The following is a 23,314-nucleotide window of genomic DNA, read 5'->3' as shown; positions in this document are numbered from 1 at the left end:
CTTCCAGAGACCCACAGACCACTTCACTTAGTGTTTTAGTCCCGCCCACTAACATGGAGGAGGTGGAGCTTATGACCCATACTGCAGCCTCCAGCCACCAGGGGGAGCTCTACCAGCTTTGGCTTAACTATGTTCACTATGTATGGTAATTAGGCACATGAGAGTTAACCATTTATTTTAAATAATGTGAAGAAACTATTTAAAGCAACTTGTATGAGTTGAATGAATTAGCTAATCTTTTATTTTCGTTTTGCGTGGTTGCATGTTTTCCAGGTTTTTTGCCCTGAGGTGGCCAGTATTTGTACGTGAACTCTTTTATTCAATAAAGCCATGACTCATTCTTCAGTTGTCCTAGTTTACTTTAGAAGCCTGGAGGAGTTTTGACATCCTGTGTGTATATGAATATCATATTTACAGTACTTTGGAATGATCACATAACTACGCTACGACATTAAGGCTGAACAGAAGTGTTCTAGGTTTGGATAAATCTCTGTTTGCTCTGCGCTTTTCCTCCGGTCTGGACTTATTGTGTTCGTTGCTTTTGTTCCAGCTTGTTTTTTGAGATATAGGGTTAGGGTTAGGGATACAGGATTCGTGAGAACTTTTTTTTTAAAACTTTTATAGGCGTCAAACATACGGCCAGAGGGTCTAATCCACAACTATATGAATATGGATGAAGAACAGCTCCTCTAAAGTGAAGCCAAAGCACGTAGAGCTCCCCCTGGTGGCTTGAGGCTGCAATCTAGGTCATAAGCTCCAACTCCTCCATGTTCTATTTTTTTTAGGTAGTTGATATAAAACTGAAAAATGTTCACGTGTCATGTTTTTTTTTTTTGGATAGGTTTCATTTTAGTTCGTTATTTGACACTATAAAAAAAAAAAAAAAAAAAAAAACAGTTGCCATGCCAACCGCTCCATAAGGGATCCCCAGGGGGAAATAGGCTATATATAAATATGAACAACGCATCAGCTTGTGCAATACAAGCTGATGCATTGTTCATATTTGTATACAGCCTATGCATGAATTTGCATGCATTTTGCAAGTATGGAAATTACAGTTTTTCAATGTAAGTAACTTCTATAGCTAATGTGTAATCTACTGTTTTAGTCAGAGAGGTGGACAGAACACAACATGGAGACCCAGGACTAAACAACAAACAACAATATGAACACATTACACTTAGTTTTCTTAAGAAATTTCATTTTTCTTTAAGGATACATTAACATTCTCCCCAAAACAAATGGAAAAACTCTGGAGTTGTCGTTGCTTATAGGTTATTGTGCTGTTATGTTACTTGAGATCACATAGGGCTGAATAAACCACTAAAACGAGTTTAACACCCCTGCATTACACAGCATCAACACATGACACGAGCTATAAACGAAGCCCAGCCGGAGCTGAACAAGAAAGTTTCACTATCTGGAAATAACGAAGGGCATCAGTTCGGTCCTTGGCTGCAGCCTGCGCAAAAAAAAAAAAAAAAAAAAAGCTTCCGTCTGATAAGGTTCTGATTTATTATTTTTGCACCGACGTGCACATGCAAGTTACAGCAAACAGAAAAAAAGCAGTGATTTAAGAGGATGCAGATTTGTGCAAACGACCCCTTCTTCCTTTTTATGTTCACTGTGAGTCTAATTGACAAGGTGGACGTGAAACGTGGCGTTTTAAGAAGGGGGCAAAAAAAAACTCAGTTGTTTTAAAGCGTGTTTGAGCACGTACTCCTGCAAACTCAGCACAGGTGGCCTTTTTTTTTTTTTTTTTTTTTTTGGAAAAAAAGCAAGCTTTATTATTATTATTATTATCATTATTATTATTATATAAAGATATATAAAATATAATTTAAAAAATGTCTTAGATCTATATGTATATAACAGCGTTCTCATATATTCTGTTTAATATCCACCAAAAATGTTAAAATAATCCAGATGTATATCAAAAATAAATGGATGTTTCCCTGATGAGAACCTCCTCTCATCCAGTGACGAAGCCTCCAGGTCTCACCTGGCCGAGTCAGGCGGTTAAAGCTGCGGGATTACCGCAGTTGGGGTCAGTTTGCCCGGACAATAAGCCGACAAGAGCTCAGCTTGACCGCCCGGTTAAACCGAGAGCAGCCTAGCGTCCATATGTCCAGCTGGAACAACCTGGCTTTACAATTCACGTCTTAATTATTCCCATGCGTTTTTGTGTTTATATTTCATCCTCTGCAAAGTGTCAGATGCTCACTGCGTATTATGCCACATGACCTCTTTATCTCCATTTAAATGCCTTTAATAGAAATGACTGATCTTTGTTTTGTTGTTGGCAATAAATAATATCAGAGTTTAAATGTGGCTTAGACTCACCCTCTGGTTCAGAAGGTCCCTGGAAGGATAACCCGAGGCAGGTTCAGATAAATTGGCCGCTCTGTGCTCCGCTCCCTCTTCTCCTCCCACTGTGTCCGCAGCTTTTTAGCAGACTGCAGGAGCAGATCAGTGGAGCAGAGTTTATAAGTTTGACGTGTACAGGTGGTGCGCTCCTGTGTGCGCTCCTCAGGTCTCCCCTTTTGGAACTTAGCGCTCGCATACTACGCGCAGAAAAAAAGGGGGATGTGACCGAGGAGGCGCATGCAGTAACTTGCAGATTGGTAAAAAAAAAAAAAAAAAAAAAAAACTGTTGCAACGTTTGTAAAATGAGACGAGAGGTTTCCCGATGAGATCTGCGTGAAACGGCTCTTCCAGCGAGCCATGACACAGGCAGACTATTTAAAAATAAATAAATAAATAAATAAAAAAGTAAAATAAATTGAGATTAAAATACAATATAATATCGTAAAACGTTACATGAATTAAATATAAAATAAGTAAAATAAAATACAGTAAAATATAGTAGCCTATGGTATGATATAATATGGTAAAAAAAAAAGTAAAATAAAATAATATTGGAACAAACGAAAATATAGTAAAAGAAATATTTCAAAATAAAATATTTTTAAAATGAAATGCAATATAGTAAAATGTTGTAAAATAAAATAACATTAAAATGATTTATATATGTGACGCAAATGACTAATGTGCATTTTGGTCCGAAAACTGAATTAAAATAAATAAACTTTAAATTTATAACTAAATAAAATGGTTGTGCACATCCAACACTAAGTGCGGGTAATGTAGCTCTAGTCTAGTACAGACCAGTGGTACAGACAGACATACATAGAAGCAGACGCAGAAGAAGAAGCAGGAGGAGGAAGTGAAGAAAAGAAGCAGCAGGAGAAGAAGAAGAGACTTCCGGCTCCTCCACACCTGAGTTCATTGAATGAGGTTTAAAAGCAGCTAGCATTTGTTTTGGTTCTAACGTAATACTGAAAGAAATACGCTCCACACCAAGTCGGAAGCAGCTCGACACACATTCTTATAAGTCTGCGGATTTACGGTAAGCGTAACGTTGCCCTAACGCATTTTTTATTTTTTATTTTGATGTTAATGCTAGCATGCTGTTTTCCTACGTAGCTAGCGCCGAGCTAGCCGAAGACAACACGGCTAACGGCTAGCGTGTTAGCACGGGCAGATAACAAATAATAACGGGGTGAGCGAGGAGCTCTGGTCGTTTTAAGATGTCTGCGTTTGTTACATACTGCACGATGCAGGTTACTGATGAGAAAACAAACGCAAAATGTGCAGTTAGCGCGAGTTTTTTTCAGTCTTCCGTGGTGAAGCTGTGACGCCTATGTTGCTATGTGGTTAAATTAGCTTCGGTGTGGAGAGTTTCCTGCAAGAAAACAGAAGAAATGTGACACGGGATATGATATTATTCAGTGTTTTAATGAAAAAATTGCAAAGTCGACATTTGAGCAATTATTTTCCACCAGTTTCCACCGAGAAAAAAAACTCTGGAGGCTCATGTAAGTGTGAAATGAATGCAAATGTAAACTGGACATCCTGCACTGACAGGGATGTATGCATCACATATCTATCTATATATATCTATATCTATATATAAGTCTATATATGCATACATGCTGTATATGTATATCCTTCTCATTAGATGGTTTATCTTAATCCAGCCTGTATGTTATTAATAAAGACCTATGGAGTGATGTAGTAAACCACAATAAATAAAAAAGCTGGATAGATTACATGACTTTATTTATCTGGTGTGAAATTCAGTGTCGTGTAGCATCATTACTGAGGGAGAAGGACCCGGACGAACTACAGCACAGGTGTCAAACGAAGGGCCCGCGGGCCAAAAGCGGCCCACAGCAGGGTCTGATCTGGCCCGTGGCATGAATTAATGTGCGGAAATATACATAGAAACTGTGATTTTTCCTGTGAAAATAACTTCTGTTCTTAATTTGTCCAATGTTTTAGTCAGAGAAGTGAACAGGACTAAACGACAGACAACAATGAGCCCAAATTACACTCATTGTTCTTAAGAATGAGTAATTTTATTTATTTATTTATTTGTTGAAGGATCATTTATTAAATATAAAAACTTACCTAATGTACTTTTTGTTCTTTGCACTAAAACAAATGAAAAGACAAAAAAGATCTGGAGTTGTCACTATGTTGTGTTACTAGCCCGGCCATCTCAAGATCAATTGTGCTGAATTTATAAATTTATAGTGGTCTCTAAGAATACGCAAACATATATGTATAAATATACATAAAGTATATTAAAAAAAATTATGCAAAGATACACAGTATATACTGATCAAAGCCGATCAATTGATCTGGTCTCGTGCTCCGTGAATCACTCTCTGAACCCATGAATCCTGATATTATCACCCTTTAATATGCCAAAAAAACTCAAAAAAGGAGTAACCTGGTCACTCAGTACATTCAGGTTGTCGTCTGACTTCGTTCTTTGGGCAGAATGTTGTTAAACCGGGACCTGAGCAGCTACATTAACCCCAGATCACAGCGCTGCCCCCACAGGCCGGTACAGTAGGAACCAGGCATGTTGGGTGCATCATGTCATCCACTTCTCTTCTAACCCTGTTGCCCCATCGTCTCTGGAACAGGGTCAAGCTGGACCCATCAGACCACATGACCTTCTTCCATGTCTCCAGAGTCCAGTTTTTCTGCTCCCTGGCAGATTGAAACCTTTTTTTCCCAGTTGTCCTCACTGATTCGTGGTTTTCTTAAGGCTACACAGCTGTTCAGTCCCAATCCCTTTACTTCCTTTTACACGGCACATGTGGAAATGCTTTTACTTTCACCATTAAACAGCCCTGAGTTCTACTGCTGGTTTCCTTCCATTTGATTTCATCAAACATTAAAGTGATCGTCCATCACCATCAATCAGGGTCATTTCTTCCTGGAAGACGATGGTTCCCCACCATCCTTCCAGTTTTTAATAATGCAGCGTTGGACGGTTCTTAACCCGGTTTTAGTAGTTTCTGCTTCAATCTCTTTAGAAGTCTTCTCTGCTTGGTGCATATAAGTTATTTGACTCTTCGTAAACATCAACCAGAATCGACTACCATCTTTTTCACCACCACCACAGGATGCGTCTTTCCATGTGGTTGTTTAAGAAATGAGAAGCTGTTGGGGTTAAATAACCTGTTTCCAGTTGAAAGATAATCAGCCATGGAAGAATTATCCAATAGGAGGCTTCTATCTGTCTACTCAGTAAAAGCAGGGGCATTTTTTTTTCTTGGGCCGGCCAATGTATAATATAATAAATAAATATAGATATAAATATATAAAATGTATAAATATGACGCACAATAAACCCATTAGGTGTTGTTGTGTAGAGGGTGGTGGACATTGTCAGACCTTGGCTTCCAGAAAAGTATTAAAACCAACTGGAATTGTTTTTTGATACATGATTCTTCAAAAGAACCGACTCTTGCTGATGCACACGCCTCGATGAATAGTCACATTTGTGGGGTCTGTGTTGGGTCGGGACTAATATGGATTAGAACAGCACTTAAATTGGACTATTCTCTATAGAGGGTTGTGGTGCAGTAACTAGAAGGTGAACTGAAGGTGTTGAACACACACAGAAGACAAGAAACTCCACAAATTCACACCCGATTGAGAAAATGCAAAGAGTTTGCAAAGCATCAAAGCGAAAGCCGGCAACTAGTGATGAAGACTGAATGTCCGGACTTTTGACTGGAACCTCACTGTTTGTTTGTTGGTTGTAGGTGACGAGCTGGCGCAGGTCGTGGGCTGTCCTTGGATAATGCGTGACAGTGGTGGCAGTCTGGCCCAGAACCGCTGGCAGGGAGACCTGGGTCTGACCACTGTGGGCCAGGACGACACAGGAGGAGGTGGGAGCTTTACTTGTGTTTGTATACTAGAATGATGTCGGCAGGTTTCGCAACGTTTAGGCTGCACTTTATCGCGAAGAAACGGAAGAAATACCACCTTTTAAAACGGCCTCGAAGTGCAGTTACATAACTTTTAAGATACTTTTCTCATGGGTTTTGTGTTGAGCATATTGATATAAGTATATATGAAGTTGCTTTGAAGTTATTTTACTTTATGTGCTCATCTTTGCATGTAGGTGGGATACCCGGAGACCACCTCATAGTCCCAGTGTCGGGTCACAGTGTGTCCAGCCCCGTCCAGTTCAGACTCGGCAAAGAAAAAGTAGGCGAGTATGTCGGCGAGGAGGACGGGATAGGTGTGATTGAGGCGATAGGGGACGAGGAGGAAGAAGTGAACAATCTCGACGGGGAGGACGTTGGCGAGTTTGAGGGCAAAGGCTGGGAGAACAATGAGGACGAGGAAGAGGACGGCGAGGAAGATGGAGACCAGGAGGAGGCAGAGGAGTGGGACATCCCCGATTTTCTTGCCCAGTACCCTGTACCGCAACACCAACAACCTCACGGACAGCAGCAGAAGGTAGAAAAAGTGGTCCCCGTGGAGGACGCCGTGTCCCCGGCGGCGGCGGCGGACGCACGGGAGTTGTTCATGTCCAACCTCAGCCGGTACCGGGCTCTCAAGAGGCTCCGGCGCTTGCAGCGTTTACGAACCCACGGGGGCCTTGGATTCCGACTCACGCAGCATTGGAAAAGCTGGCGCCAGCGAGCCCGGTGGGTTTGCTCGCTAGCGCACCGATGGAGCGGCCGAGGGCAAAGGTACAACGCGCACGGCGGCAAGCAGCGAAGGATAAAAAGGCATCGGCAGTCGACGTACCACGACGAGGACGACAGCAACGACGAGCGGTTCACAGTATCTGAGAGAGGTACTGATGTCTACGTTTACTTCGGTTGATTGGCTCTTTACCTTTAAAATCACCTGATTGGATAAGATTCTTATTCTAAACTCGTTTGTTCATCACTTACTAACTACCCTTAGTCCATGGGCCAGACCGGATTTTGGTATCAGTCAAAGGGACGAAGGCTACCTATATTTTTTGGATAGATATATGTCTGTAGATAATTTTTTTGTATGATAGCCTTTCCAGGTGAGTAGCTAAATCTTGGCTATCAGCTCATGAAGTTAACCACCCCCTAAGGAAAACTGTGTGTTAGACGCATGTGCATAATCTGTTTTACCCTCATGATTAGGACTTTTCTCAATGTTCAATAATATTGTGTTTGGTATCATTTTAAAGGGGACCTTCTAAGCTTCCATTTAAACCCAGTTGTGAACCTGTCTGATAAATATGGAGGTGACTGCAGCTCATCAAACCATCAAAAGCATTAATTTTTTCACATTTTACGCCTAAACTATGTTCTTTCTTTTAATCCTGTAGGACATAGGAACATCAGAAACACAAAACACAAGTACCACAACATTCACCTGACTATAAGGTTTCAGAAAATATATAACATGCCCATATAATTTCATTGGGAGAATTCAAGATGGCGTCAGAGTCCATCTTTACCCATTTTCAACTTTTGATCTTGACAATGCAGATGGTCATGTTATACCTCTTTTTGTATGTTTACAAGGGTGGGAAGTTCATTTCCAGGGTTATTTTTGAGATACAAGGTTAAATTCAAGGTATTTTTTCCCCCATGCATTATCACATGTTCACAACATCTTCTATTGGTTGATTGGTTTATTGCAGGAGATTGACTAAAGATTAAAATAAAGACTAAAAGACTATTATACTGTGATGTAGAATAATCCCACACTAGTAGTAAAGCAGGTTTACGTTGACCTCCCGCTTTAGCCTGACAACTAAGGGGTGGGTATTGGCAATGACTTCATGATACGATACATATCACGATACTCGAGTCACGATACGATACATCAGGGGTCTTCAATGTTTTTCAGGATCCAAAACTGATGAAGATATTAAGTAGAGATCCCCTACCTACTATATGTGTTCTATATTAAACTAGTGCTATTTATAAATATACATTATGTTATCATTTTGTATTCAACATTAATGTATTCAGATAACACATGGTTTCAAATGTATGTTTTGTAGAGTGGCAGATACATAGATTAAAAAAATGTAAAAATAAAAAAAAATGTATAACAACTGTCTGATCAACCAAAGATTTTGCGAAAACAAAACAGAAAACAATTGATAGGATTTTATTGATCCCGATGCCATTATCCATTTTTTGGTCTAGAAAAAGTAGGAGTTCGTGGTTTCATGTAAACGAAAGCAATTGTATTGAGTTTCTAAACAAGAGATAAGAACTTGTGTAAGAAACACAGTAAATCGACCACTGGTTCTGCAGAGCCATCGCTTTTTACCTTGTCACGTGATGTGAATGATGTTCTTTCATTTTATGGCGATTGGGGAAACAAATTTTAGGTGCATTACTGTCACCATATTTTGCAATATATTCTACATAGTTCATTGAGAAAATTTAAATGCAGCAACAAGTTGTACATCAGATGACATCAGTGATAATTCATTGGACAAAGTGAGGGGAAAAAAACAAAATCAATCCAAATGATCCATTTCAAATGGAGAAGTTTTTCACAATCGGCCCAAAACACGACTTTTTCTTTTAAAATCGATATTAAGACATTCAAACTCGATATTGTATTGAAAGAAAAAGTATCGCAAATATGTTGCCATATCGATATTTTTTTCCCACCAATATTTAGTGGAGTACGTCTTGGTTTGCATGTGAGGTTTTGCATCATTCAGAGCTGTAGTCAAAGAAAGAGAATCACTGTCACTGTACCTGCTCTTTCACGGTCGCGGTAATCAGTGTCATCTGTGGAGTAACTGAATCTTCTGCGTGTTATCTCATCATCCCAATCGAATGTGTAATTTATTTTCTTTTCTCTGACAGATAAGCAGATAAATGGCTGTTCTTCAGACAAGCAAGAGGACAGAGCGAGGTGGCAGATGGAGGTTAAACCCGTGGAGCTGGCCCTTACTGAGGAGCACACGAGTTGCGTCAGTGGTATGGATTAGCTCTTGTGATATCTCTCATTTACTTTTATGCACAAATCCTCCATAAAAAGATTAAAGACAATAAACTTGCTTATATGCTTAACTACATAATTAGCTTAGCTACATGCAGTTGTTTCCTGTTCCCCACACTCCTACTGATATGGCTTCATGGTGTGATTGGTTTAACGCGGTCTGTGATGAACATAACAAGCTAGGCATGTCCAGGTTTTTGGCTTTGACACTACAGGGATGTGGCTTTGCTTCATGGTAGGCCTAAAATAAATAACTACAAAAGTTGGGCTTGGCTGAAGCCTGGTACCGATCATTTTGAAACTGAGTTCAGTTTCACAGAAATGCCTCAAAGAACTGGATAAAAAATATTTCAGTTTTATTTTTCAGACTGCTTCCAATATGTCAATTAGGATTCTTCCACTTAGACAAAAAGTTGATCATGGGGTTCCACAGGGTTTTGTGCTAGGACCACTGCTTTTCACATTATATACATGCTTTCCTTATGCAGTATTATCAGGAAACACTCCGTAAATGTCCACTGCTATGCAAATGACACCCAGCTATACTCGTCTATGAACCCCGACGGTAAACTCTAACTGGGTGGCATTAAATTGTCTTCCAGTGCTACCGGAACTAACCTTGAGGTTATAATTAGTTGGCACATTTGATGAGGACTGGAGGAACATCTCTAGCCAAGTATACTGAGATGCTAATTGGACAACCTTATGTCACAAGTGCATAAACTAGTTTACATAAGGTTGTCCACTTAGCATCTCTAAGAGGCCAGCAGTTAATCCAAAATACGATAGTGAGAGCTTTGACAGGAAGATCAGATCATTTTAGAAATGCCTGTATCAGGACATCGCTATAAAAAACCGAAACTCATTGTGTCATTCATCATGTCCAAGTGCCAAAAAAAGTAGTTTGATAGTGGTTTGGTTCTTGGCTTGTCATTTAGGCAATGTGTATCGTAATTGGTATTGGTTAAATCTGTAAAATACACACCTGGATGGTCTGTTGTCACAAGATGCTTTGATCACATGACAAACGCATAGATTCTGTTTTGTTTATACTGTCTTGTGTGTATCTTGTGTCTGGAGGTATTCTTGAAGAATCCCTACAGCAGTATGGCAGTTTGATCCCCATCCACGTGGACGACATTGTGGAAAAGCTTCAGGACATCTTCGGCGAGAGCTTCTCACAGCCGCACAGGTCAGAAATCGTCAGCTAGGTTGGCAGACTTTCAAAAAAATAAACGTTAATTTCTGGAGATGCTTGGTTAAGTTGGAATTGGAATGAATAGACCTGCCTCTATGGGTCGGGCCCATCGTCACCGATAGCCGATCTAGAATTTTCTTTAATATCAGCACCAATACCAATGTCGGATTAGCAGTGAATATGTTGCTAATACGTCCATTTGTTTGCTCTGTTGTTGCTCTACGTCCATTAGGAAAGCAGTGGTCCAACATCTAATACAATCCTTCCAACGGTCGTCGGGATCAGTCATGGCTAAAACGTTCAGAGTCAACTACAAACGCCACGTCCTGACCATGGACGACCTCGGCACTTTGTACGGACAGAACTGGCTCAATGACCAGGTACGACAGGGAATACACAGACTTCACTCACAGTCCTGGTAGTTGTAACCTCATCTGAATGCAATGCGATGGTTTTAACCTCGTAGCATTCTAGCATTTTTTTGCCTATTTAGGACATAACAAAGTGAAGTGAAAGCTGCTCAGGAACGTTTTGGAGCTCATGCTTGGTCTTGGCCAAGACTCTGAACATGCACATGAAAAAAACTAATTATTGCCTTAATCCGACTTTAACTGGACAACTTAAAGGGATACGCCACCCGTATGTGAAATTTAGTCACTCACCGTATTCCCCACATTTAAATTGGTCCAAGCATTGTCCTAATCCGGCAGCGCAGCTGTTCACTTTAACTTAGCACAGATGCTGTAATGTAGTGTTGTCAGTTAGCCAGTTGTTTGCAAAAGTGATTGAAGACTTTTCCAAATTACTTCTTGTGACATCTTCATTCACATCAAGTACAAATGCAATTAACACAAAGGGATTGTCTAGGGCAGATATAGACTTGGGACTATATTCCGGCAAAACACCACTGCCAAAGACGCCACGCGGCACCTGAAAACCCCCAACTTCCATCAACACACTGGCGTGACTGGTTTTCAGGTGCTGCCTGAATGTACAGGTCACAAGAAGCGAACTGGTACATATTACTTACTACTTACTTGTCGTGTTATTTCCGTTCTGTTCAGATTATGAACATGTATGGAGACCTGGTCATGGACTCGGTGCCAGATAAGGTAGGAACATTAAAGTGTGCCAGTCTGTTAAAATGTTTCTGGAGCTTGAGTCAGAATGAAGTCAAATAAAAGCAGCTAGTGCTAATTCAGAGAGATTCTTATGACTGTCTTTTCCTTCCTCAGGTGCATTTTTTCAACAGCTTCTTTTATGATAAGCTAAGGACAAAAGGCTATGAAGGAGTCAAACGGTGGACAAAAAATGTAAGTGGATGTAGGAACCGCTTTTCACAACATTTTAACTGAGATTTTTCCAAAGTATTGTTTGACGCATATATATATATTTTTATCTCTCTCTTTATATATGTGTAAACATTGAGGATTGTTGACAATTTAAATCACAAAGAAAGGTTTTATAATCGAAACATGAATTCATTTCAAACTTCTTGAGTCCAAATTTTTTACATTTTATTTATTTTCTCATTGAGAGAACATTGAACACGTCTGGAGTCATATATGTTTGGTTCTATGTTATGTGACGATAAATATTGTGTTATTTGATTTAAAACTGGTAATATCAGGTATAGATGTTGGTACAACTACTAGTCTACTTAAATATATGTCACACTAAATAGGTATGATCTTCCAGGCCTTTGCTTCAGGAATTTTCCTCCAGCAGGACTTTAACCCTCGGGCAAAAATTCTTCTCTTTATTTAGCTGTTCTAGTGCATATGGCACAATTTTTTGTGTGTAGAGTAGAGTCTTTCTCTACACAATTTTTTTTGTGAACAACTTTTTTTATTGCTCCTAAAGGAAAACATGTACAGCAGGCCAGTAGAGGTAAAAATAAATAAATAAATAAATACATACATTGCAGTCCCATTTAAAAAAATAAATAAATTTAAAAAAAAAAAAAAATGGCCTCTCTACAGAATTTTTTGGGGGAAAAAATAGGTCAATGGAACACTGTAGAAAAATTTTACCATGTAACCTTAGCAGACAAAAAGGTCCATGTCCAAAAACTGCTATAAACACATAAATATCTTAAACCACTACAGCATTTTACAAAACTACCAAAAATTCAACCATTTTGAGGATTTTAACCCTTTAAATGTCAGTGTGATTACTTGAAGTCACTGTTGTTTTTTTATGAAAGAATCATAAAAAATTACCTGTTTTCCATAAAATTAATGTTGTGAGGTATTGTGATTGTATTATTAGTTTTTTTTGTAGCATCTAGGGATGTCACGATTACTTGACTTCGCAATTAATTGCGATATTAAGTGCTACGATTAATTTATCGTTTCCTGAATACCATCAAACCATAAACGGAACGAAAACAAAGTTACGCAACACCCACATGTTGCCGCGCCCGCGTGTGTTGCTTTCTTTTGATCCCTGCAGATGAGTTATTCCCCATGACCAATCCTGTCAAATCAGCCGTACGGGAATATTTTGGATACAGGTAAAACCACCAGCGTGTCATTTTTGATGATGGCTCGCCAGCAGGTAGTAAATCGTGTTATAAAACATTGCGGTCAAAGTAGTAGTCAAACACATCTGACATCTTTCACCACCTACGGGACAATCACACGACTTTGTATGTCAATATTAAGGTAAATACACAGTAACATTAAAATACGTCAATGTTTTTCTAATGTTGCATTGACTTTAAATTAAATGTTAGCGCGTCACTCGCCATTAATTGTGTACAAGTAAGACACGGGTTCGGCTTTCAGTGCAGCATGAGGTCGATCGCTTTTTTCTTTCTTTCTTTCTTTTTTTTGGGTTGTCGGACGGTCTACAGTGTCAGTGTGTGTGCAGTGATGTGTAGAAGAATACGCCATGTAGTCATAAAAAAATAACCTTAAACATCTGGTATAGATGACAATTGATGACTTAAACAATTCTCCTTGGGGATTAATGATTGGTCCTATATAAATAGATACTTAAATATACAAATTCAAATATTGGGTCATATAATTAGTAATATAATCATATTTTGGCATCTAAAGATAGAAATAAAGGGAACTTTTAGACCTTTAAGGATGTGATTTTACATATGAATAAGGTTGTGAAATTAATCCACGTGTAATAATCGTGATTATCGTAATATCGTGATAAATTCTCTGACAATAATCGTAAGACTGTAATTGTGACATCCCTAGTAGCATCAGATTTAAAATTTACTAGCCTGGCACAAAAAATCCCATTGACTTCCATTATAACTGCATTTTTTAATCTCTCAGCAGTGACACAATAAAATCATTCATTTTGCAATATTAATGTTTAATTTATGGGAAAAATGGTCAAATTTGTAATTTTTGGTGTTCAACACTAAAATCAGCCATATCCCTGTTAAAGGGCCTATGCATAAAATGTTATTTCATTCGTTTTTGTGCTTGTGTAGCAGGCTTTTTATGAGGTGTGTGTAAAACATTAATCTAGTTTCCATAGCAGTTTTTGGGCATGGACGTTTTTGTCCGCTAAGGTTACAAGAGGGTAGTAAATTGTGATGCGGTTATGCAACAGTAAGTAATTTTTTTGGAGCGAAATGTTGGCTATAAGAAAGTGCCTCAAATAAATGCACTGATGGTTCGTTTCGTTCACCAGGTCGACATCTTTCAGAAGGATCTGTTGTTGATCCCCATCCATCTGGAAGTTCACTGGTCGCTGGTCAGTGTCGACATTCCTCGTCGCGCCATCACGTACTTCGACTCTCAGCGGACCCTCAACAGGCGATGCCCAAAGGTAGGACGTAAACAGACTCAAAGGTTTAACAAGGTTGTTTGAACCCTGTAAAAACAGATTCATTATCGTAATCATGTAATAAAATCCCAAAGGTTTCTGAAAGCACTTTAAAGCCAATGTGATGATGTTATGGAAATTTGACTTCTGCCTCTCCTGGTAGGTTTTTACACTCTTATGACATGCAGTAAATTCTAGATAACTACCAGATATTGAAAGTTCCGCACCTTTTTATAGTCAAGATGAACAAAGAAACAACGTCTGGCCTTTGGTGTTGAAGGGTTGAAAGATGGTTTAGTCAGATAATGTTTCTGTTCGACACGAACAGAGAAATGATTAGAAGAAAGAAGGAATTTTAGACCAACAGCTAAGACCAATCCTGGTCAGTATGTTGGACATTATTGACAGTAGCTGCATTTCCATTATAATTTTTTATTTTTTTGCAAATTAAAAGCGATATTTCTGAAATTTCTATGAAGTACAATTGCGCTTTTTACGTGTCTCATGGGTTGAAAGGTGTTTTGTGACCAGGTGTTCTCTTAAATTCTCTTCACTTTGAGGAAGAATGACTTCAAATGAACTGGTCACATGACCCCCTGTGTCATCAAATTAACTTTTATATTGGTACATCTGAAAAACCACCTCATGAGAGTGTAAAAATGTTTTAGCTTTAGATATTTGAGAGGTTCTTTGAAATGTAACCACTTTTTTATTGTGATACTTAGGTTTTTCGCAAATCTAGGGGAAATGGAAATGCAGAAAATAGAGATAACTAACGATGCACATGCTCATAAAGCCCAGCTGAGGCACATTTTAACCCGTAAACCCATGAATATAGAGGAAATGTTATTGTGTCTTACTCTCTCCAGAATAAAGAACAGCATTTATGGAACGGATTCACACAAAGTACACAAACACCGGGTTTCGATACACTAGCGGTGTTGGAACTCCACTGTCTCAGTATATTTGCTTGTAGGTGAGATTTTAATGGAAGATAATGGGGTCGGAAAAAATTACACGATTGTTGAATTTATTGCCACTGCTGGTTAGACTGTCACTTATTTATCGTTATCGTTCTTATGTTATCACTTTATATCCTGTCTGATATAAAGTGATAACATCTGATACAGCTGTTAATTTTGGCAAAAGTTTCAGTCGCCACAAAAATTAACCCAACTTGTAAAAAAGAGACGGCACCGACTTTCTCTAACGTCTAGTGGTACTTTTAAATTAGCCTTAATTTGTAAAAAAAAAACAAACAAACATATCTACAACACGGAAGAACAAAAAAGAAAATAATGTAATTTTTCTTTTTTAATATATATATATAAAGTCATAACTTGCTATCTTACTGTTCAGTAACATTTTTTTTTTGAATTGATTAAAAATTAAATGAGGAATGTCGGAAGATCAAGTCTTTAAAATTTGATCAGTTTCCAATGAATTTAATTCATAATGAATATGGCACACCTTATTTTGAAAAGTGTCACAGCACCCCTTTGTGGCGTGTTGATGGCAATATTTTTTTTGTGTTCTGACAATCGTGTTAAATCTGTGCTGTTGTTTTTATTATCATCTCACTCTGCAAATATTTTATTGAGTAAAACTTAAGTTAAAATGCTTGTGATATATATATATGTGTGTTTTTCGTTGTTGTTGGTTCCAGCACATTTTCAAGTATCTGCAAGCCGAAGCCATCAAAAAAGGCCAACGAGACTTTTTGACGGGATGGAAAGCCTTTTTCAAAATGGTAACGTTTTTATGTTTTTATTTGGAAATGATTCAGGAAACTCTTTTAAAATTCTAAATGTGACTCGTGTCCGCACAGAGCTTTTCTACATCTACACATTCATTTATACACATTCACACGCCAACACCAGGAAAACCCCTATAAATCACAGCTCCAATGGGTCAGAAGTTCACATACATCTTTGAACAGCTTGGGGATTTTCAGAAAAGGACGTGATGGTTGTAGAAGCTCCTCACTGACCAACTGACATAATGTGAGTTGATGGAGGTGGAGCTTAAAGGCACTGAGTCTTCCATCAAACATAGAGATGGTTGGAAAGAGAAAATATGGACCTCCACAAGTCTTCTTCATCCCTGGGAGTAATTTCCAAATGTCCGAAGGTTCCACGATCACCTTTACAGATGATATTATACAGATACAAACACCTTAGACCCTCCCGGAGGTGAACCTGCTTTGGTACGAAGGGTAAACTGTTGGTTCCAGAACAACAGCAAAAGCCCCATGTGAAGACACTGTGGGACAACCCCTCAAAAAGAAGCCAAAGCAAGTAGAGCCCCCCCTGGTGGCTGGCTATATGTCATGAGCTCATCCTCCTCCATGTCAGTGGGAGGGACTTGGGCCGAATTCCATCATGCACTTGGAAAATCAAAATTTCAAGAAAAAACTTGAAAGTAGACGTTTAAACCAGCAGTACCTTATACGAAAACTTTTTTTTGAAAGTTCGACTTTTTTTTTTATCAACGTTTCTCACAGACTATGGTTGAAAAAGAAACAGTTAAAACGATAAAACAAGTCATTGAAGAAGCCGCTGCCTCAAAACAACCATAAAAAAAAAAGCAATGTCCATGTGGCGCTTGTAAACTTCTGACCCAATGGAAATAAATCTTCCTGTTATTCTGACATTTCACATTTCTTAAAATAAAGTGCTTCTTTACTAGAACAGGGACTGTTTATCGGGATTTAACGTAAGGAATGTTTAAGAAAATGTATTTGGATAAGATGTATTTAATTTTTTTCTGAAAGCTGTGTTTAATGTTGCAGAATGTGGGTCGCCAGAACAATGACAGTGACTGTGGGGCTTTTGTGCTACAGGTGAGTTTCTTGTCCATACTTCTTACTGGTGGTGTATATGGGCTGCACTTAATTTCTTAATCATCCATACATCGTGGAATCTCTCCAAATACCACAGAGGTTATGAGATTGAGACTGTTCACATTTGCTTTTCAGCCAATCCTGGTGTACATTTTTGTTAGGGATGTCCCCATCTATTTTTTTCCCCCCAATGATCTGAGTCCTGATCATTAACCGTCCTAAAGGTCCCCCCCTGTAGATTCCTGTTAATCAAGTTGGTAGTACTGGTTACTACCACCTCACCAAACATCCATATTGCATAATTTACAAATTTGTCCCACGAAGTAAAGTTCTTCCACACATCCCAGACATTTTTATCAATGGTTTAGATTTTCTGCATCAAATTGATGGCGTGGTCGTGGGAAAAATATCAATATGGCAATATATCGAAATACTTTTTCTTCTGATACAATATTGATTTTGAAATTCTTAATCATCGATTTTAAAAGAAAAAGAAATATCGTAATATTGCAATAATGTATCGTATCGTGACTCAAGTATCGTGTCGTGAAGTCGTTGCCAATACCCACCCCTCGGCTCCATCGTAGACCCAAGAAGAGCTGTGATTGGTCCACTTGGTCGTAGCATGTCTCCTCTTTAGTTTTCCTGTCAGTTTCTCCAGATCCACAGTTTTTGAATTGATTGTTTTGGATCAATAAAGGTGGAACACATAGAGGAAAGGTCAACTAGGGAAGTTCGTACATTTGTATGTTTGAAATTTCGGCTAATGTTTCACTCACCATTGTTGAAACAAAAATTAACCCCATGGCGCTGACTAGTGTTGGATGTTGAGTGGAGTTGTTAAAGAGCAAGCCAGACTGATGAAATTATAAATGCATTGCACCAGCGTAGGCTGCATATGTAGGTTACAACATCTATGTCCCGGAATACTTTAAAAGAGCTTTTAGTTACATGATTTCGCTTTTTCTTCTTCTTGGATTTTTGGAAGCTTTGACGCTAGCCAATCACAACTAAAACAGAAGAAGAAGTAGTAAGTGTCTTCTTCGTTTATTGTAATATTTTGGGCTTCATTTATTTTGAACATATACAAAAGAAAGGGATCATTTTTTTTAAAAAAAAAGAACAAAGAAACATGCAATATATTCGAAAAGGAGTTGGAGGAAGTAAAACTTATTTAACAGAAATGCTTCCATATTTTACAAAAGGAAAACAGTTTCTACACCATACTTTAGTGATCTAATAAAAACAAAAACAGAATAATAACAACAGCAACAAACTCAGTACTATATTTTTATAAAAAAAAATTCTTAATTTCATCAGGTCTGAGCATTGCTTCTATCTGTAACACAATCCATAATTGGACACCACACAGCGAAACGCACAAAAGCTTTTCATTCTTGACCTGTGAATTTTAAATCGCCATCTCGATTTCTAAAAAGTTTTTGGATTGTAGGTGGTATTGATAAATTATTTTTGGCCCTGTACATTATTTGTGCTATTTGCACTTTTAGAAACATCCATGAGTTTTACCAGTTTTGACCTTATAAATAGTGAATTGGTGCATTCTAGATATTCAACCTTATGAATGTAGATTTGATGCCACCCAACGAAGTGGAAGCAGACACTTTGACACCACAGAGACTTGGGTCTGGTTTATGGCCGACCTGAAATAGATAATATCAAGCCTGATACCGATTCGTACATTTAAAAAAAAAAAAAAAAAAAAAAAAAAAAAATAGAAGAAGAAGAAGAAGCTTGGATTGGCTTTGGTATCGATTGGGACATCCCTAATCATAGGCCACCCATGAGGAAAAAAATTTGAAGAGAAAGATTGATTTTTCATTGTGCAAAGAAAAAAGTGAAAATTCTGAGAAAATACACAAAATTACGGGAAAAAAAAGGACAAAATTACAAGTAAAAAAGTTGGATCTTTGAGGAGAAAAAAGCCAAAACTTCAAGAAAAATGATAAAATTTTGAGAAAAAAGTAAAAATTTTGAGAAAAAATCTGAATTTTGAGGAAATAAAAGTCGATATTTGGAGAAAAAAGACAAACTTTCAACAAAGGAAAAAAAAAATAGGAAAAAAGTATTGAAATTTCAAGAAAAGGTTCGAAAACCTGCCTTCTCTAATGTTTTTTTGTTGTTGTTTCTCATGGATTACCCTAATACTCTTCTGTATCTATGGGCATGTATGAGAATACGTAACATAAGGCGTCCTTGTGTTTTATGCAGTGTTTTTAAAAAATAATAAAACAAAATAAAAATAATGGTGTTGCAAATGCGTGATGGTCAGACGTGCTTCAAATCTTATTCATCATCAACCACACATCCATATGTTGTGGAAGATTTAGAAAGAATCCTGCTTGATTGTCTAGAAATTGCTCCTTTGCGGTAATTTAGTCACCCAGCATACGTATCTTTTATAAAGCGCAACCTACATACGTACCTTCTATAGAGCACAACCTACATACGTAACTTCTATAGAGCACAACCTACATACGTACCTTCTATAAAGCACAACCTACATACGTACCTTCTATAGAGCACAACCTACATACGTAACTTCTATAGAGCACAACCTACATACGTAACTTCTATAGAGCACAACCTACATACGTACCTTCTATAGATCACAACCTACATACGTATCTTCTATAGAGCGCAACCTACATACGTATCTTCTATAAAGCACAACCTACATATGTAACTTCTATAGAGCACAACCTACATACGTAACTTCTATAGAGCACAACCTACATACGTACCTTCTATAGATCACAACCTACATACGTATCTTCTATAGAGCGCAACCTACATACGTATCTTCTATAAAGCACAACCTACATATGTAACTTCTATAGAGCATAACCTACATACGTAACTTCTATAGAGCACAACCTACATACGTATCTCCTATAAAGCACAACCTACATACGTACCTTCTATAGATCACAACCTACATACGTATCTTCTATAGAGCGCAACCTACATACGTATCTTCTATAGAGCACAACCTACATACGTATCTTCTATAAAGCACAACCTACATACGTAACTTCTATAGAGCACAACCTACATACGTAACTTCTATAGAGCACAACCTACATACGTAACTTCTATAGAGCACAACCTACATACGTAACTTCTATAGAGCACAACCTACATACGTACCTTCTATAGATCACAACCTACATACGTATCTTCTATAGAGCGCAACCTACATACGTATCTTCTATAAAGCACAACCTACATATGTAACTTCTATAGAGCACAACCTACATACGTAACTTCTATAGAGCACAACCTACATACGTATCTTCTATAAAGCACAACCTACATACGTAACTTCTATAAAGCACAACCTACATACGTACCTTCTATAGAGCGCAACCTACATACGTAACTTGCGTGACTTCACCAGTACCGAGCTGATGCAGTGTTCTTAATTTATTAATTTCCTGTTTTTTTTCCCCCACCACCCTGCAGTACTGCAAATGCCTGGCGCTAGGGCAGCCTTTCACCTTCGGCCAGCAGGACATGCCCCGGCTCAGAAGGCAAATGTACAAAGAACTGTGTCACTGCAAGCTCACCCTGTAACCTAACCGACCCCCCCGACTCCACTGAAGAAAAAGAAGAAGAAAAACGACGGAAGGACAATGACGGAAACAAGAAGGAGGACGACTAGAAAAAAACTTTTCAAAAAAACTTTTTGTTTCTTTTCCTCTTCTCTCTCTGACAACATCCAGAGAAGTTACGTAAAACTCTATGTGGCGTCATTATTTCACCTGGTTTTTGTCCGTGTTTGCTTCCCCCCCTGCTTTCATACTTCTATTAAAAATGTCATGGTTGTTCTATTCTGGTTGACAGAGGCCAACACGAGCTTCCTCTTTGGAAATGTGCTAATTATGCATCCTGCTTATGTTTCAGTCTGAAATGAGGCGTAAATATATTGAGGGAGGGGAGTTAAATCACCCGAAGTCCACCCTGATTTTTTTTATTATTTTATATATATATATATAGATGGCAAAATAATTTGAACCACTTTGTGTATGCTTGTAGTTTAAAGGTACCAGTAGGTTTTCCATCCATCCATCCATCCATCTATCCATCCATCCAATCAATGCTTTACGCTCACATCTTTAAAAATAATAATAAAAAATGAAGAATATTGACCACCATGATATAATAGTCCCGTTCTACTGCCAGTTTTGTGGACATTTTACACAACATGTTCGCCAGTGTTTCAACATTTTCTTCTGAAAAAGGAACTTGCCCCACTTTTTATTATTTTTTTTTCTAGCGTAGAGAAACTAAGGACACACTACGTTATTCGCCCATCTGCCTGAAACTTTCTTTAACTCACTTTTGCCAGTTGCTAAAATAAAATAAAAAATAAAATAAAAAAATACACCTTCATGTTCTCGAGGTTGGATCTGTCGGCAACCCCGGAGGAAAAAAAAAAAAAAAAACAACAAAAAAAAAACAGATTGCATTTATCTTTTTCTGTGTATTATCAGTAAACGTGGTGATATGCTAAATTGCTTCTTTTAACAGACGGTGTTAAAAGGACTACGAATCTGTGCTATTTTTGGAGTACGTACAAAAAAAAAAAAAGATATCTTCTGTTAGTATGTCTTTGAAAAAAAATAAAAATAAAAAATCTTTTGGGTAAGGACCACAACAGGCACATTATGTCCACAGTGGAGATATATTGTTCTCCTTGCTCTCCTTTTTATAATAAAGACAAATTTGTGGATAATTGTGTTTCTTTGCTTTTCTTGTTTTGTTGCGAAGTTGTAGTTCTGAGTCCATATTTTAAGTACGGTTTGCTTTTTAAAATACTCCTAACCAGTGGCATAAAACTTTGTATATTTCTTCGTAAAAATTACTCCCAAACAACGGATTGAAGTCTTAAAAATAGACAAGAAAAGAACCCAGTTAAACAAATTAAAGAGAAGAATTATACTATAGGCAGTGTCTACGAAAAGTACATTTATCTACATTCATATATGTGCTGGGTGAAGGCTAACAAATACACTAGTGGAGTTTCCATTACAGTTTTTCTCAAAATAAAAGCGATATTTCTGAAATTTTGCTTCCATTGAAAGATGTTCACTGAATGAGCTGCAATTCTTCGTCTTTACCTGATATCCCACGATTCTCTTAAATTCTCGAGACTTTTCTTTGAGGAATGCGAACGTTAAATCACCTGGTCACATGACCCCCTGTGTCAAGTGTTTCCGTTGCACTTTTGCGATAAACTTTTATATCGATGTGTCTGAAAAAACACATATTTGAGATTTTTTTTATTATTGTGATATTTAGGTTTCATGCACTTCTAGGAGTAATGGAAACGCGAGAAGCAAAAATATATATATATTTACAGGAACGTTTTTTTTTTTCTACATTTCTGCATAAAAATTGCTCAAACATTTTCATAAAATTTCTTCATGTATACGAAGAGAACTCAGTGGAACTAATGGAAAACAAATGTTATACTTGTATAATTGTTTATTGTGAAATGTTAATGTTAGAAGTGTAAGAAATTTAAGAGGTGTAAACGTTCATTTTAAGGCCAAATTAGAGAAACAGAATATTTCCAATCAATGTCCTGTTAAAAATAATAACAGGTAATAAAAATCCACAAATAATCCACAGTCACACAGAGTGGCAACTAATGGAGGAGATTGGAGGAGGCTCTTACCCTGTGGTCCATCAACAAACAGTCTCTTTCATTCTTGACCTGTGAATTTTAAATCGCCATCTCGATTTCTGAAAAAATTTTGGATCGTAGGTGGTATTGATGAATTATTTTTGGCCCTGAACATTATTTGTGCTGTTTGCACTTTAGCAACGTCCATGAGTTTTACCAGTTTTGACCTTATAAATAGTGAATTGGTGCGTTCTAGATATTCAACCTTATGAATGTAGATTTGATGCCACCCAACGAAGAGGAAGCAAACACTTTGACACTACAGAGACTTGGGTCTGGTTTATGGCAGACCTGAAATAGATAATATCAAGCCTGATAGCGATTCAAACATTTAAAAAAAAAAAGAAGAAGAAGAAGAAGCCTGGATTGACTTTGGTATCGATTGGGACATCCCTAGTCATAGGCCAGGTCTATGTACGGATGAGTATTA

The 23,314-nt window shown here is 37.8% G+C and overlaps 2 protein-coding genes across 2 annotated transcripts in view; one reads left to right on the top strand and one right to left on the bottom strand.

The window, feature by feature from the left end:
- The window catches only part of gal3st4 (galactose-3-O-sulfotransferase 4), a 40,210-nt gene extending 37,766 nt beyond the window's left edge, over positions 1-2,444 (bottom strand). The window contains exon 1 of the mRNA XM_047606516.1: positions 2,344-2,444. The gene's annotated coding sequence lies outside the window, so the exon portion shown is untranslated. The remainder of the gene's footprint in view (positions 1-2,343) is intronic.
- Positions 2,445-3,237: 793 nt separating this feature from the next.
- LOC125021919 (sentrin-specific protease 5-like) lies at positions 3,238-21,930 on the top strand. Its single transcript, XM_047608116.1, has 12 exons — positions 3,238-3,409; positions 6,129-6,254; positions 6,491-7,174; positions 9,198-9,311; positions 10,414-10,525; positions 10,764-10,911; positions 11,596-11,643; positions 11,767-11,844; positions 14,195-14,332; positions 15,996-16,079; positions 17,121-17,171; positions 20,658-21,930. The coding sequence occupies exons 2-12, from the start codon at positions 6,167-6,169 to the stop codon at positions 20,766-20,768; spliced, it is 1,656 nt and encodes a 551-aa protein (XP_047464072.1). The 5' UTR covers positions 3,238-3,409; positions 6,129-6,166; the 3' UTR covers positions 20,769-21,930.
- Positions 21,931-23,314: the final 1,384 nt, after the last annotated feature.

Source organism: Mugil cephalus, chromosome 1 (genome assembly GCF_022458985.1).
Source record: "Mugil cephalus isolate CIBA_MC_2020 chromosome 1, CIBA_Mcephalus_1.1, whole genome shotgun sequence".
NCBI classification, from domain to species: Eukaryota; Metazoa; Chordata; class Actinopteri; order Mugiliformes; family Mugilidae; genus Mugil; species Mugil cephalus.
The sequence above is the reverse complement of the archived record's forward strand: the minus strand, read 5'-3'. Positions and strand labels throughout refer to the sequence as shown.